We start from the raw sequence: 16,696 nt of genomic DNA, 5'->3' as shown, positions 1-16,696 counted from the left end.
CGGGAGAAGAGCGAAAACATTGAGAAAAGTCTTCAGCGCCGTTCTTTGCTCTTCTTTCAATGGATAAATACTCTCCAGTACTGATATAACTGATTCTATTGCAGCTACGCTAACCTCTTCAGGAGCCGCCATCGTTGTTTTGAACAAAGAGTCGTCCCTCTGTGTCGTCACACAAACCTAAACCACGGTTATAGCTGCAGTAGCTCCTTAGAGGACACTGATGGGTCCGTGCAAGGGCTTGCCGGACACAAACACATTACTTGAAGCTCGACGAGATGGATTTTCAGGTGATATGTGTGATATTTCTTGTGACATCGTGAGAATACAGCTGCTGTGCAAACAAAATGCTAAATAGGGGCCAGTAACAAGCCTTGGCAAGAGCAAATATGCACCTGAGCAGAAAAGCTGAAATACAATTAAAACTGTGGTTAAAATAGCTGAAGAAAATCAGGTTTTTATTATATAAAATACTGCATGTTTAGAGGCTGCTTATTGGTCTTGAAATATGTAAAAATAAAGCCTGGCTGAATATAATTAGTGACTCACTGTCTTTTTGTGAATATGTGGATTGTTTACTTCCTCACAATGTTTTGTCGTCCCCGTACCATGTGTGCCAATACTGTTATAACAATGTCAGCCTGCGCTCCTCTCTCGGATGTGTACTGAATATAATTACCTGCCAGCCTGCAAAACCCCAGATATGGTGAAGAGTCCAAAGTCGGTGATGACGATTTTGCCGTTGTCATAAAACACATTTTTGGACTTCATGTCTTTGTGTAAGATCCCCTTAGCGTGGAGGTAGCCCATCCCCTGAGGACGGAGAGAGAGAGAGAGAGATGTAACTTTTCTTTCTGTAATATGATGTGCACTGCAGAAGTGTTCTGGGAAATCAGTGTTGAGTTGTTTTACCTTGACCATCTCTTGTGCGATCTGTCTGGTCTTGTTAACATCCAGGACAACCTTGGCATCCCGCACCACAGAATAAAGTGTCCTGCCTTTACACAAGCTGAGAGAGGGGACAAAGACAAGATACTGTTTTGACTTATGTAATACATTAACTTTAAAACATCTGACGAACATTTCAGGTCGACCCTGTGAACACATTCCAACTTTTGCAATTGTAATGTTATTGTAATGCAATGTAACTGTAATGTAATGATTTTCTCATCAAAGTGTCCCTGTTTTCCCAGCAGTTGACGATCTGTTATAAGTTACAAAGAAGTAAAAAATCAGCACACTTCTTCCACTACTGTCCTACAAAATAAAACAGTGTGCAGCATCAAGTTGGGCTTGAATGTCACTTAAAGCTTCTCTGTTTGCCATTGCCTTTTAATAAACTTAATTTGGGACGATTCTTTGGGATGAAGTTCTTAATTAAATGAGAAAATACTCGATACTTGTCATCATCAAGTATTAAATTCACACAAAAATAGGCTTTATTTATCAGAAAACATGCTATATCGTGATATATATTTTGTTTTCAAGGTATAAAATGTCCTATTTTGGGATAAAATATTTTGGCCATATCGCCCAGCCCCAAGGCATGTCAGCAGAATGGGAATAATGCCCTATTGTTACTACGCTCTATTCCCAGACGATTACCGTACCCTTAAAATGGAAATGTGGCTTTTTTATTTTAGATTTGCTTAACACATTAAACCAAATAAGAAAATATAGAATAATAGAATGCATCAGACTCAGTGTGCAAGGTTTCTGTGCGTAACGATTTTATTGAATGACGGATTAAAAAATGTGCAAATGAAAAATACAGACTTGGTATACAGCCTTAACACTGATACTGAAATAGTATTCAGTGTTTCGCTTTTCAAGTACTCTCTTTTTAAATAACTGTTGACACAAGATATACCCTTTATCTTCTCAGTTCACTTCTCACATTGCTGCACTCACTTCATCTAACCATCATCTAACGTGGTCTTTTAATGCTCAATGTGTTTTTGCCACTTTAACCCAAAACACAAGAAGTTCACGTGTGTCAGTGAGTTAAAGCAGTTTGAGATGTTGTTAGAGGATAAAATGCCATCATTCTGAACTGAAACGTGGGCCCACTCAGTGCCAGGGTGATGCGTGGAGGTGGTGTCATATTTCTGGAGGGGTGCCATCACAACGGCATATTAATAGACAGCTCTACAGCCGCCCCCTGCCTCACACCTGAAGCCCTCAACCCCGACTGTGCCACGCAGGTGACCAACAAAGGACCTGAAGCCAACAGTTCATGCATATTCATTCCCAACGTTGACCTGACAGCAGATGCACTTTTAGTGGCTCCCTTTCCTCCGGCTCTTTTCAACACAGAGATGTTGCTCATGGCTTCAGTGTCACTTCAGTCGACAGCGAACACGTTACGTCTTATGACAACAATTACACCTCAGACAAACAGAATGTATAAGCCATACTAAGGCCACAGGGGCAGCGATTCATGGTACTCAGCTTATGAAAAGCTAATGGGGCCACTTCAACACGCTGAAAGTCACGTATGTGAGTAATTATGCCATATCCATAGATAAAAACAAAGCAGTAACATCACAGATGTCCCTGCTTTTTATTAACCCGGAGAAATCGATCCAAAATAACTTGTGACAAATGAAACAATCAATTTTTATGTTTCCACTAATGCAACCTCTCATCTTTAATAAACCCACTCTCATCCTTTATAAACCAATAAACCACAATTTTACATCATTAATTTTCCACTTCAGTCTGAAAGAATAGGAGAAACTGAAGTTTTACTACCCTTTTTCTAAACCGTGTAATAGGAGAAGCAGAGTACTGGTGGATAACAAAGCCACCTGTTTGCACTGACATTTGCTATTATGTTCAGCAATCAGCAGTGAGGATTTTTGAGAAGCAGCCAGCTCATCTGTCAGCTCTCCTGCACTCACGACAATCTCAGCTGGCATCAACTGCAATCACGCATCTCAATCAATCAATCCCTTATTTAAAAGAAATTTACAGCCATGGTGAATGCGATGGGCATGGAGTCAAATTTTTACATTTAGCTTTGTTTCCCGAATCATTTTTTAAACTGTGAATCCAGCATGAAAATCACGGTCTTTCTTTTACTTTCTTAATAAAGAATGAAGGAAAAACAAATTATTTTTTTTCCCGTCAAACAAAAACAGAAAAGAGAAGAATCAAAGGGGTAAATCATTTCTTAGCGAGACATCCTTCTTTGTTCACACAGACTGTGCAGATGACAGTGGGAGAGTGGCAAATATCCGAACAATTTCCTTTTGAACATTATTAGCTAATTAATTAAACGAGAGCGTTCTCCTTGTGATGTTCTTTAACAAGAACACAGGCCTGTCTCCCTTGTTTCAAATGAGAAAATGCTTGCTGCAAAAAAACGTGAACACTAATCCGTGGAATAATTAAAGCCATTCACTGTGTGAGAGAAATCACTCCAACCACTATAGTCAAGACAAATACAGCAGGCGATGTGGGTGGTTCTAGCAGCCTGTTCTAATCATAACCTCTGCACGCTTCATTGTCAGCCACTCTAAACTCATTGTCCCAGAGGGGGGCCGATCTGTGGCTGATCTAAAAGGAGTCCCGGGGGGACAAGGACCGGCTCTGGAGGCCAAACAGCTGCCTAGTTCAGAATACAGAAGCAGAGCAAACCACACGTTTCGGAAGGTGTGATGTCAACTTTCAGGAGACTCGGTGGTCCGCAAGAAGCAAGTGAGGAACAAATGTGAGCAGTGAGAAAAGCAAGGTGTTTTTTTTTATACATTTTTCATACCCTTTGTCTCAATTTGGAACTCCACATTACCTACAGTGTGTGTACATATTTGCAAATTTATCTACATTGCAAATATATTAATTCAACATGTTTTATAAAAATATATAAATATTTCCAATTATTTTGTTCAGGGCTGTCAATCGATTAAAATATTGAATTGCGATTAATCGCATGATTGCCCATAGCTAATCGTGATTAATTTTTTTAGCTGTTCAAAATGTACCTTAAAGGGAGATTTGTCAAGTATTTAATACTCTTATCAACATGGGAGTGGGCAAATATGCGGCTTTATGCAAATGTATGTATATATTTATTATTGGAAATCAATTAACAACACAAAACAATGACAGAAATTGTCCAGAAACCCTCACAGGTACTGCATTTAGCATAAAAAATGTGCTTGAATCATAGCATGGCAAACTCAAGTCCAACAGGCAACAACAGCTGTCAGTGTGTCAGTGTGCTGACTTGACTATGACTTGCCCCAAACTGCATGTGATTATCATAAAGTGGGCATGTCTGTAAAGGGGAGACTCGTGGGTACCCAGACACCTTAGAAAATGGCCATGCCAGTTTTTTCTCGCCAAAATTTGGCATAAGTTTGGAGCGTTATTTAGCCTCCTTTGCAACCAGCCAGTATGACATGAATGGATTCCTTAGTTTTTTTCTAGTTTCATATGATAGTAGTTGCTTCACTCTAGCTTAGAAACTGAGCCCGCTACAACCTAAAAACCACAAGTTGCGTTAATGCATTAAAGAAATTAGTGGCTTTAAAACGAGATTGGGTTAACGCGTTATTATCGTGTTAACTTTGACAGCCCTAATTTCGAATAAATGTGTATGGTGCTGACAATACACAAGGCACTTGCAGTGTTTGGCTTTCTCCACACTTACAATATGATGCACATTTGCACATCTTATCTGTATTTTTCTTTATCTTTTATTTTATATATTTTTTAATTGGGTTGCAATACTTTATACTGTAGGCATGCTGATATTTTTTGAGATAACAATATTTGTATTATAATAAATCCCTACAGTATATTTGCCTTTTCACTAAACAGATTCCACATGTTTTTCCTTCAAATTTATCAATATTCCTACATTCTCTCATGTGTACGTGCCAAAATTCAATACATTTACTTAAACACATAATATACTGCTTTTCATAATTGTACACAACTTCTCATGTTTTATGGTTATATTTGTTTGTATTGCCTTCTTTAAATGATATCTGTTCTCATGACCTTATATATTTTTTTATGCACTGTGCAGCAAAATGCTTTAAAACTAAAGCTGCGTCCCAATTCCATACTACATACCGCAAGTAGGCTTTGAGTATGTCATTTGTTATCACTTGAAAACTGGAAGAGTATACTCAAACAAAGTCAGTATGCATATTAAAATACACTTGATTTTTGAGTGTGTTGTTTCTGGATACCGTTGTCAGTGCAATTAACAAGGGAAATGGAGGTGCTTGGAATAAATAGCATACATTGCAAATAGAGGTGGAGGTGGACAATACACTTAAAACATTAAACTAAAAGTTTAATCTACAACACCTGCAGAGTTGATTTCCCAGCTTTCTGTACAACACAACCTGTCACGTCTTTATCCTTACCTGGTGATGATTGCCAGGTGTGGTGGGCTCATGCAGGCCCCCATAAACAGCACCACATTCTCGTGGCGAGTGTTGCGGTAGGCCATCACCTCACGCTTGAAGGCCTTGAGCTGGTCCTCGTTGTCGCGCTCGATGTCAATCAAGCGGATGGCCACCTCGCCGTGCCAGCGTCCGTGGAAAACTTTGCCAAAGCGCCCCTTGCCGATCATCTCTCCGATCTCCAGCTGCTCAAACGGGATGTCCCACTCCTGCAGGAAGATGCTGGTCTGGCTGGCCTTGCGCGGGAAGTTGCGAGCCGACAGGAGCGACAGGTTCATCTCCTCAAACTCGTCGCCGGAGTCCTCGTCGTTGCCCTCCTCGTTCTGTGAAAAATAAAAATGTAACTTCTTTGGTAGCTGTAGGCCTGCATTTCACAGATTTACAGATTTGCAAGTATGGTTATTAAAATGCCCTCATCCAACACGAAGAGGTGGTGTTAAAATATTCGACCAAGAAGTCAAATGCTTTTATTCTGACAGCAGCTGGAGGATTACAATCTGCTGAAACCTCCTCCAAACTAAGTAGGAGTTTCAGAGATAAGAAACATTTTGTTTATCTGCTGAATGTAATGCCTTGTGGTGTCATGTTCAAAAATAACATTGGAAATATTATTAATAGCTCCCTGCAGACTGGCATTTTCCCTGTTTCTCTCAAGCGTGCTGTAATCTCACCTTTGTTGAAGAAAAACAATCTAGATTCATCTGTATTTAATAATTACAGACCAATTTCCAATCTTCCTTTTCTGAGCAATATACTTGAAAAACCTGTATACAAACAACTAGATGAATATCTTTCAATTTACACTATATACTGTATGATACATACCAATCAGGTTTCAGCACCGAACCAGCTCTCATAAGAGTAATCAATGACCTTAAGATCAACAGTGACTCACAGAGAACTTCAATTTTAGTGCTGCTTGATCTCACTGCCCGGTTGGTTTAGCGGGTCCTGTTCTTAACTGGTTTTCATGCTACTTAAAAGACAGGAGGTTTTATCTTTCAATTGGTAGTTTTAAATCTAAAGAAAGAAATAATTTCTCTGGGGCTCCACAAGGGTCAGTCCTTGGTGAACTGCCTTTCTTTTTGTACGTGCTCCTGCTTGTTATTATCATAAAGAAACACAATACATCATACCATATGCTGATGACACTCAGTTTTACATTTCCCTTTCCTCCAGTGATCTCAGTCCTGTTAGCAACTAGTAAACTGTATTAATGTTATTAATTACTGGATGTCCAGAATTTGTTACAGCTGAATACAGACAAGACAGAGATACGGTAGTTGCTCCTTAAAGTCAGAGACAGAAAATGTATTCTCTAGGGCTGCCCCCTCTTAGTCGATAAATCGACTAATCGGTCATTCTGGTCTTAGTCGACTAAGATTTCTTTAGTTGATTAGTCATTTCTCATGCTTTTTTCATGCTGAATGACATTTTCAAGAAACTTATGAGCACATAAACACAATGTTTAAAGTGGTGCTTCTGTGTGTGGCATTTTTTGTACATTACTACATATGCAATGATTCTATCTTTATATCTGAATTTTATTTCATTTCTGACCCCAACACAGCATGGCAGTGAAGTCATAAAAAGGAATCTCTTCATACTCTTCTCAAGGTTTATTTCAAATATATTTATGTATTCAAGGTCATCAATAAATATGCAATCAGTGCTGTTTAAATCCTAAATATGCTGTGACATATATATGTAAATAATACTCTACACATACTTACAGTATATGTCGCCTCTATATAAAATAATTTTGTCAAGTTGTGTGTGTTTGAAATACTGATTGCTGTTTGGGCCATTACCAATACAAAAATAGAGAGTTATGAAAGGGGAAAACAGCCAGAGGGAAAAACTGACTGATTTATTCTGATTTGATTTTAAATATAATGTATTGCAGGAGTGAAAATGACCTATTCAAAGATGCCTGCTGGAATATTATTCAAGGCAATCTGCATCATATTTTCTCAAGATATATCATTGTTACAGAACAGTGATGACGTGAAGTTGCATCTTTTTCCTTCTTGCTGCTTTTGACACAAAATGTACCTGGAGGCTCCTCAGAGAGCCGAGCCAAATTATGCTAAATGAGAGAACACTGCAAATGACTGCGACAAGTGATGACGAGAGCTGTATTTTGTCTTCATTGGGACAAGTACTTTCATACTGACAAAAATGTGAGAGAAGTAAAACAACATTATGGATGACAAAACTTACATTCATATAATATCAAAAGCATCACAAACAGGGATCAAAAGAAGGACTCACGTCTGATGTAGGTTCAACTTCGATTTGAAGTAAAGGGTTGCCCTCAATCCTAAAAGCAAGAAGAATAGATGTAGAAATAAATCCATGAGAAAACAACCTAAATGAAGTTGGTCACTTTTCACTGATGAGCCTACGTGTTGTTGTTATTTTACGTAATATTTTGCTCCATTGATCAGATTTTTAAAATGCTGTTTTGTTTTTTAATGCCCTAATAAAGTGTAAGTGATTCATTCTTGATATCTAGTATCTTGACAATGTTGCAGTCTTGATTGATGCCCCCAAAATATGTATCTAGTACATCTGACGTTAGATATTAAAGCAGTTGTCCGTCTCGGAGTGGAGTTTGTGAAAGGAAAATATGGGACCCACACCTGTGTTCAATTAGGTCAATCAAGTCTATATGTGCACCTTGATGGAAGATGTGTTGTCATAGCTGTATTAAATAAACATTTTTAGGAGCATCAAGCGCCTTGCTTTACAACTGTTATTGCTTTCTTGTCAATGCACCTGCCATAATATTAGGATTACCATACACCATGTAGCATTATTGTAGTCTTATGAGATAAGCCATTTTCACTGTGACTTGCAAACTGTTTTTACACAGATTTGTTTTATTCTAAATCATTCCAAACATGTCTTTGCTCAAAAAGGCTGTGTATTTTCATGCCCAGATTAAACTGTGAAACGTTACTGGACTGCAGGCTTTTATACTGTAGATCACCTGCAGTGGTCCACAGGTGGCAAGAGCACATTCACATTAAGACTATTTGACAGATAAATGGAAAAAATGTGAAAAAGGATTAAATGGAAGAAAGGGCACTCCTAATTACTGGCTGCATTTTCTGACCCTATTTTTTAATTTCACAGTTGTTTCACGGTATGAAATTTCAAATGCATTGGCGCCCTGAGCCCCTATTAATTTCTGACCCCGGCGTGTACACTGTCACCTACACCATGGGTGCCAAGGACGCAACACAAATGAATCCACTTTACCCTCTTCAACCCATCCTCCTCTGTCCATAACTGGCTGTGAAACATCAGTGTGTAACCTCTCGCAACCTTTCTGTGGTATATTAACACTGGTTCGCAAAGAAATCCTGGACTCTGGAACCACAGGTGAGGCGGCGTATAAAATAATGTGATTCCTGTGGCGCCAAGGGCCCCTACCAGCGGTTTGATCTCTGCTCTAATGAGGGTTACCTGCCGGGTGTTAGGGGTCTGAGACAGGCCCTCATTAACCCTGGGATGAGGCCATTAAGGCCAAAGAAACCTGCCAGCTGCCACCGCAGGAGCATACAAAGATGTGGGAAAGGAGGGACAATAGCTTTAATTAAATCAGAGGAATGTGGGTTTCATAGCCGCGCTAATGTATTCACATTCGTCAAAAGGAAACTCGAGAATGAGAGCCTGTGAGAGTGAGAAATGGTGAAATTGTTCATCCTGAGATCTAGTAATGAGCAGGAACTCAAAGACACGAGGGTTCAATCTGAGCGTTTGTTTTTCACCCTTTTTTAAAGAGATTTCTTCATCATCTAATTTCTAAATGTTTACCTGAATGTGACTGTTTTGATGTAGATTACACTGGGATATATTTACTTGTCTCTTGAGAAGGCAAGATAAATACTGTGATGCTTTTATTGACTGATCTTAGTGGGGAAATTTATATTTCACTCACCCCCATACAAGCTTTCAGAATGAGCTACTGTAAAAGACAGTACTCCTTGAACCAGGATATTTTTAAGGGTGGGTCCATTATGTATTTTTTTTTATATCATTCTGTAGCTTCCCCTTATGTATTCAAATCTGAACATTAAAATTGTGGTCAAAGTATGTATGTTTTAGAATCAAAATGCTATTTTCCCAAGCCCTTCTAAAATGACCTGACGTAGGATGCAACATTATGACACTGCTACATATAAAGTATATATACATCCTTATAGTCAGTGTATTTACGTTACATACAGTTACTTAGATGGCGGTCGGCGTGCTCCCAGTTTGGAGAAGCAGACAGGAGTACTGGCACGGAAGCTAAGCAATGTACTGCTGTGTGGACGCCACGTTAGTTCGGATCCGAAAGTCACACAATAACACAAACAAAGTAACCGATCAATGCAGCGGTAGACCAGCAACTCCCTGTTCTGTGAGGTAAAATTACTGTTTTTGGTCTGGTTTTGAAGACCTTTTCTACTAGCCTCGGCCTGACAGTGTGTTACTTTATAGATGGTTTATTTCATTGATGTTTCTGAGAAGCTAAAACATGGCCCTAAAGGGGTACAGTATCTAAATCAGTGTCTATTTAAATGGGTATTTAGTCGACTGCTGTAATGAGTGTAAAATTTGAGAACATCATCAATTTGATAAAAGGTTAAACCATGATTATTATGTTAGCAAACAACAAAATGATATCCAAGGTTTTAGCTGCCAAAGCCACATGGGAGTTATAATTGTTGAAGGCTTGACAAAAGATTATTGTTTCATGATGAGCTACGCAGATTTTACTTGCCTGTAAACCCATTTGGCTTAGATGGGTTGGCAAATAACGCCCTGTGGCCTTTGACCATTTATTGTTTCCTATATAATTTCATATATTTATAATATAAGGGTTGATTATATGCCAATGTAAATGCACATCTTGTCTTCCCTGGAGAACAACTGTCAGCTGCAATTCAGTGTGTGCATAGAGCCCAGCCTGTCTTGGCTTGAATTCCTACATGCATTTGTCGCACCTTGTGCATTTGAATATAATCGGAACATACAGGAAATACTCTTTGTCACATCATAATGATTATGCTAATGAATATTGTTCTAGACTTCAAACAATCCCAGTCTATTCAAACACACATGGAGCCAACTGTGATGTGTGCATAACATTATTTAGTGTCCTATATTTTCTTCCGATTCTCATTATTTCCAGACGTTGCTTTCCATTTTTTATCTCAAAGCTGCCAGCGGCTTCAGGAATGTAGCATGAAGACGTCAAATACAGCTTTTTTTTAATTCAAATCCATCACTAACATGTACAGCCCCGTGCCCTATACCATTATTTAAAAACTCATACCATCAGCCCTCCTCTGTCTAGGACCTTTTCAAGACTGTGTTGATATTTAGAAAATAAAATTAATAACATCATTTGCTATTGATCAAAGCATTATAATCCACGGTCCATATTTCATCACAATTGATCATCCGTCTATAGATGGAGGTTCTCTTGCCCTGTTTCTTATGATAGATTGAGATCCTGATCTAATTAACATCTGGGTCGAAAGGCATCTCATCACTCCTCCTCCTCTTCCGGTTGTTTTCCCGTGACCACTGGCTTCCTCAAAGAGCCACTGAAAATCCAGTTGGCATCCCAAGTGTAGCGTGAACTAAAGGCCATGCTAACATTAGTCTCTGAGTATCCGTCATGTCGGCTCTCGCATTGAAATTGTCACCCAAATATCTTTGCTCCAATAAGTTTGACTTGGCCTCTGACCAGCGGCCACAGAGAGAAGGAGAAGATGGAGGAGGAGACGAGGGAGCATGTAGATGAGAGGAAGATAACCGAGAGGGCCTGATGAAGATCAGAAGTACTTTCTTAATGTCTTTAAAGGTAGACATGTGGTTTTATTGAATTACTTCTGTAATAGAATCTACTCACCCTGGTTCAGACAGGACCGGGTGCAGGATGACCTGCGGTGCTCTGCTTGGAGGAGCTTCTGGAGCAACATCTGAGGATATTAGAGTCATTAAATATCAAACCAACAAGTTAAAACAATTCAGTATTAAATCATTTTTAACATTGTTTATATTGCTTTCCCTGTTTTAGAAAGGAAGTGGGTGGTTTCAGCTATTGGTAGGAGAGATGTATCTCCATCTTAAACTGGATTTATAGCTCTGCATCAAGGGGTTAAGGCTGGCTTGATTATAAGCTGATACATTTCAAACTTTTACACAGAATATATTTCACTCCCAGAAAATTCTTCTTCTTTTAGTTTAGTTCAACTTACTTTCTTCCCACTTTGTGATTTTTACTCAAACGACCACATTGGTACATTTTTACATATGTACTGGGAGGCTAGTGTAAATCCCGACTTACGTGATATAAAAATACCTTGTTGATAAGGGTGTAACCGTACGTGTATTCATATAGAAACGTTCGGTACAGGACGCTCAGTTTGGTATATGACATCCTTTCGGTATGAAAATGACACTGTTGATGGCTTATAGCTGAAATGCGTTCCTTTTTTCCCCCAAAAAAACTAAGAAAGACTCTTTATCTGTGAGTGCCAGTGATTTGTCTCTTCTGTTCCTACTACAACCGGGCGACCAATACTGTTCAAGATTTGGATCTGTGCTTGCAGCTACTTTCTACTTTATCCTTTCAGTACGCCCTGTGACCCTAACAGCTGTTTACGGCTACCACTGCACGAAAAGTGGGTCAGTAAGCGGCACATAAGTATTCTTTGGCATGATCAAATCAACAACAACATATCTTTTTTTTGCGGGCTTGATAGCAGTAAAGGAAAGTATTCAATTCTTACATATTGTCGGTACTAAGTGTTTTGAAAATGCAACATTTAACAAGCATCAAATTCACCATATAATGATATAATGTGCATTTAATGCCATTCATGACTAAAACGTTGGATTTTCAAAACACTCAGTGCAGCCAGTATGCTGGAATTGAACACATTTAGTTTTTTTTCTATTAACCTGTTATGCAAATTGTTTGAATGCAGCACAGAAAATGTTAGCTGCACAATGGAAAAACCCTCACTATCTGTATTGAATTCCCATATTTCTTTCTTGACATAATTTGTATGGAAATATCAACCAATGTAGAAAATATCCTCACAGTGGGAATGGTGGCACGCTATGGAGAGATGCGTTGATATACAGCTACATGATATCACTTTGCTGCACCTTCACAGTATGCTTCTTTAAAGCATGTAGCAAGCATATTTAATTCGATCTCTCCAAAAGGCATACACTGTGCTGCGTGTCATATCATTGTAGAAAGCGAGACAGCGGGTTGAATTCTCTCTGCTATTTTGTTTTTTGGAAGCGCTCCTGTTCAACATGTAAGATGAGCGAGGTCAGCTGTTGTGTGGTATCTACCTCTGAAAGACATCAGGGGATTCGCTGCCACGCTTGCCGCTCGTGTTGGCACGCTGTGACATTTTGTGACACAAACCAGGAGCCACAAAAAAAATAACATTCCATTTGTGGCACGGTGCATTAGCAGCTGGCACCGTCAGCGAGAACGACGTGGTTTTGTTTTCTGTGTGGTGCCTGCATGGATATTTGCATGGATTTACTCCAAAGACCAGCAAGCCAGCAGGATTGGAGGCTCTAAATTGGCCAATGGTGTGAATCTGTGCCAGTCTGTATTTGATCCCTGTGACAGACTGACAACTTTTGCTGGGTATTCCTACTTTCTACCAAAAATGCACGCTGGGATACGCTCGAGCCCCCTGTGACACCGAAAATGAGCGCTTGTGTAAAAACAATAGATGAATGCAATCATACTGTAATTGCCAATGGGAGGCTTATGTAAATGTGTTTTTCTTTTCTTTTCTAAACAAGAGCCAGCATTTACAGTAAATTTAATATGACGTGAATGTGGCATTAGCTCCACTTACAGCATAATGGTTTTAGATTGATGGGACTAACAGTAAGTGGTAGAGTTTGACCATGTTGTTATGCAGCTCATAAAGGTAGCTGATGTAATTTAAAACTGAAAAACAGACAACAGAATGTGTGGCGACAATAATCAGAACCTGGGCACCGCTGTGTGCTGTATATTCATGCATTTCCAAAAACCTGTCTCCCCAGTTCTCAATTACACCTCATTCTTTTCCTCACACCACTCCAGGTTGTCTCGGCTATAATAGCTTGCCAAATGAGCAAAGACTCTGTGGTACCGGTGTGGGCAAAAAGAAAAGAGTCTGGGCAATGACAAATCATTAGGAGGCCCAGATGAGACAAGCAACGAGTGGGTGTAGGGGCCGAGAGTCTTAAAGCAGGCCAAGGTGAGGAGATGAAAATCACCACCGACATCAAAAGAGCCCTCCTCGTCCTCCATACTTTTCCTGGCCTGGTTGTAGTGCATTATGGGTAGGGGTAATGATCAATTATGAGGTACTTACCAGGAAAGATGAACTGTTGTTTGTATTTGAAATAACTGGAGGCTGCGGAAAGAAACAAAAAGGAGAGCTGGAGTTTGATCTGAAGTCTTGCCAATCTTACGTGGTTGTTTGCTAATTCAGTATTTACACTCAAATGAGTTCCTGGATTAAGACACAGTTTTGCTTCACAGCACAACTTCAAAGGTCAAATTTTAATTTGTGTTGATTAACCATTTGACTTTTACACTCTGTTTTCTCTCCCTTTATGTACAAGCTTTTAGCATAGTCATAACATGAATTAGCCTGGCATGTCCCATGCAAGTACTGTGTTGTTATTTTCAGAATAAATTGGGCTACTTAAAAATATCATTAATTTGCATGAGAGTTGTACATCATGTTCTAGGACAGTGTTTATGAAAAACATTGTTTAATGAAATATTAAATTGTTCAAGCTTGTTTAGCCAGGCTAGCAACACGGTTCTGGTGTTGGCAATGTCAGTCTGTCGTTTGGTCCAGACTGAACTATCTCAACAACTATTGAGTTGATGTCATTAAATTTTGCACAGACATTCATGGTTCCCAGACAATGTATCTTACTGACTTTGGTGACCCCCTGACCTTTCCTCTAGCGCCATCTTGGCTGGCATTTTCACACGTTTTGGAGGTGCGGCTGAGGAAGCTGCACCGGTTGCGGTTGCTCCAGTGAACATCGCACTATACAAATAAAAGCTGATAGATTTTGGCGGCAATGCTCCGTCTTCTTGCAATAGAGTGGTGCAAGAATGAGTCCTAAAACCCCGAAATGAGTTTGATCACTTCCGGTTCCCTCGTCTTGAATCAACCAGTCAATGGGTTTTTGAGTGTATTTTTAGTAAGATGCTGAAATAATGTCTGTGTTTAGCACAAGCTGAAGAGATTTTAAAATGTTGTTATGAAAATATGTCAGTAAATATCCAACTTGTGAGTCTTGAAGCTTTTATACGTCATAAAAAAGGTGGCCGACTCGTCCGCCTTTTACAGCCTCGTTGTTTATACTCGCGTTCATGCGACCGTGGTGTAGTTCGTTTATAGCCTGACGTTAGCTTTTTACTTCTGGCAATTGCATTCACACTTCAAAAATCATAAAAGTGGTGTTCATTTAATGAAGATTATCTTATGGAACAAAACATGTAAGTATCATAAACGTTGGTAAGTACATAGTGTACACAGTGACTAACAGAAGTATCCGAATTGAGACAAAGCAAGTGAGTTAGCTTTGGGCTACAACTTGAACCCCCTTTTTTGGCCTTTGTTTGTCGTAAGTCATTATTAATAGTTCCTGTTTGCACTGTAAGCATCAGTGAGTTACCTTTGATACTGAAGAAAATCTCCAAATGAAATGATTAGGAGGTAAAATCTTTAGGTACAAGGAGTATCTTTGTTCTATTATTCACAAGCTTATTTTTGGACGTTTATCCAAGATGAACATCGGGTATATCGATATCCTCATAAAGTGTAAGTCAAGGGTTAATTGCTTCCTCTGTGATAACCCTGTCAAATATTTGAATTTGAGTGTTTTTTGATGGTTTTATGATGCTCATGGTTTATGTTATATTACGTGCTGTCATATATGGTTATTGACATTCTCTTGATATTCTTTTATGCTCTTTGTGTAAAGCAAATTCCCCTAGATGCAATAAAGGTTTCATTCATTCATTCATTCAGGTACCCATTCTGATACCTGTCAGGTTGAACTGTTTCTGTTGCCGCGCCGACTGTGGGGAGGGATGCAGGGGCGAGGGGGGCGTGGCACTGCTGGGCAGAGGAGGAGCCGGGGAGGACGGGGTGGAGGAGGTGGTGGATGAGGGATTACTGCTGGAGTCTGGTTGGTACGGGACTGGGATGTGGTCCTGAGAAGAGACAGAAAACAGAAGCGTTACTTAAACTTCAATGCTGGTGATTTTGCAAGTTTTTAGTCTGTTAATCACAAAATGCTTGCACTCTACTTTATTGTTGGCCTCTTTCTGAATCCTACCACAAGTTTCTAGATTGATTTTGTTCCTTCCAGGCAGCACTTGGTTTTCATTAATTTCAGTAAAATATGAAAATCAACTCGCAGAGATGTGAAACTTGCCCGACAGAGGTAATCCATCACAATGAGAAATATGCTGCCTTTACTTTTCTGACAGAGTTATGTTGTTATTGTGTAGGGCTGCAGTTGTGAACAGGAAGCATTTTCAAAACTCCCTTCAGTGGTGCATTCAAGGATGCTCCAACATCCCAAAAAAGGGTTGGCTAAAACTGAATCAGGAAACCTAGTTTACACGCACACTCGCAATCATATTAGTACATATTTCACTCAATCAGCTAACTCCGAGTGTTCCATTTGTTCACTTCAACCGATCTGATCTCACCATGACCTCTGTTATTTAATTATCTGTTTTGCTGTGATAATCTAAAACAGTTTGTCTTCCTTCAAGCTGTTCTTGCCATCGCCACCTCTTATGTTCATCACAGCCAACTCCGGACTGAACTCCTCAGTAATCTGCTCTTGCTCACATCTGTTCAGCTCTTCAGCTGAAGATGTAAACTCAATTTCCAGATCTACATTACGACCACAGTCTGGACTCCATCCAATTTCAATTCAAATAATGGCTGAATTATATAATAATTTCATAATGGAGTCTAATTAGCCAGAGGCTGTTTGTGTGCCACATTTTTCAGTAATCACTCAGAAATAATCACTTTTTTCCCCCAATACAATTTCTGATTGTACAGACTCTGCTGGAGAAGCACTTAATTAATTACATAGTTTGAAAATGTAATCCAAAAGACAAACAGTAAACAAACATTAGTGTTTTGAAAAACATGACAATTTTTCTTCTGTTCAGCAGGCAACCCCTTAAATCTCAG

General features: G+C 39.3%; 1 protein-coding gene across 4 annotated transcripts in view; it reads right to left on the bottom strand.

Moving 5' to 3' along the window:
* The window catches only part of ksr2 (kinase suppressor of ras 2), a 117,110-nt gene that overhangs the window by 22,690 nt on the left and 77,724 nt on the right, over nucleotides 1-16,696 (bottom strand). For all 4 annotated transcript variants that reach the window (XM_037777587.1, XM_037777586.1, XM_037777585.1 and 1 more), the window contains 7 exons: nucleotides 15,525-15,693; nucleotides 13,826-13,867; nucleotides 11,335-11,404; nucleotides 7,695-7,743; nucleotides 5,382-5,743; nucleotides 910-1,006; nucleotides 677-810 (listed from right to left, as the gene is read on the bottom strand). In XM_037777587.1, the coding sequence (XP_037633515.1) occupies nucleotides 677-810; nucleotides 910-1,006; nucleotides 5,382-5,743; nucleotides 7,695-7,743; nucleotides 11,335-11,404; nucleotides 13,826-13,867; nucleotides 15,525-15,693 (923 nt within the window). The remainder of the gene's footprint in view (nucleotides 1-676; nucleotides 811-909; nucleotides 1,007-5,381; nucleotides 5,744-7,694; nucleotides 7,744-11,334; nucleotides 11,405-13,825; nucleotides 13,868-15,524; nucleotides 15,694-16,696) is intronic.

Source organism: Sebastes umbrosus, chromosome 8, assembly GCF_015220745.1.
Source record: "Sebastes umbrosus isolate fSebUmb1 chromosome 8, fSebUmb1.pri, whole genome shotgun sequence".
Taxonomy (NCBI): domain Eukaryota; kingdom Metazoa; phylum Chordata; class Actinopteri; order Perciformes; family Sebastidae; genus Sebastes; species Sebastes umbrosus.
This window is presented reverse-complemented; position numbering and strand designations above follow the sequence as displayed.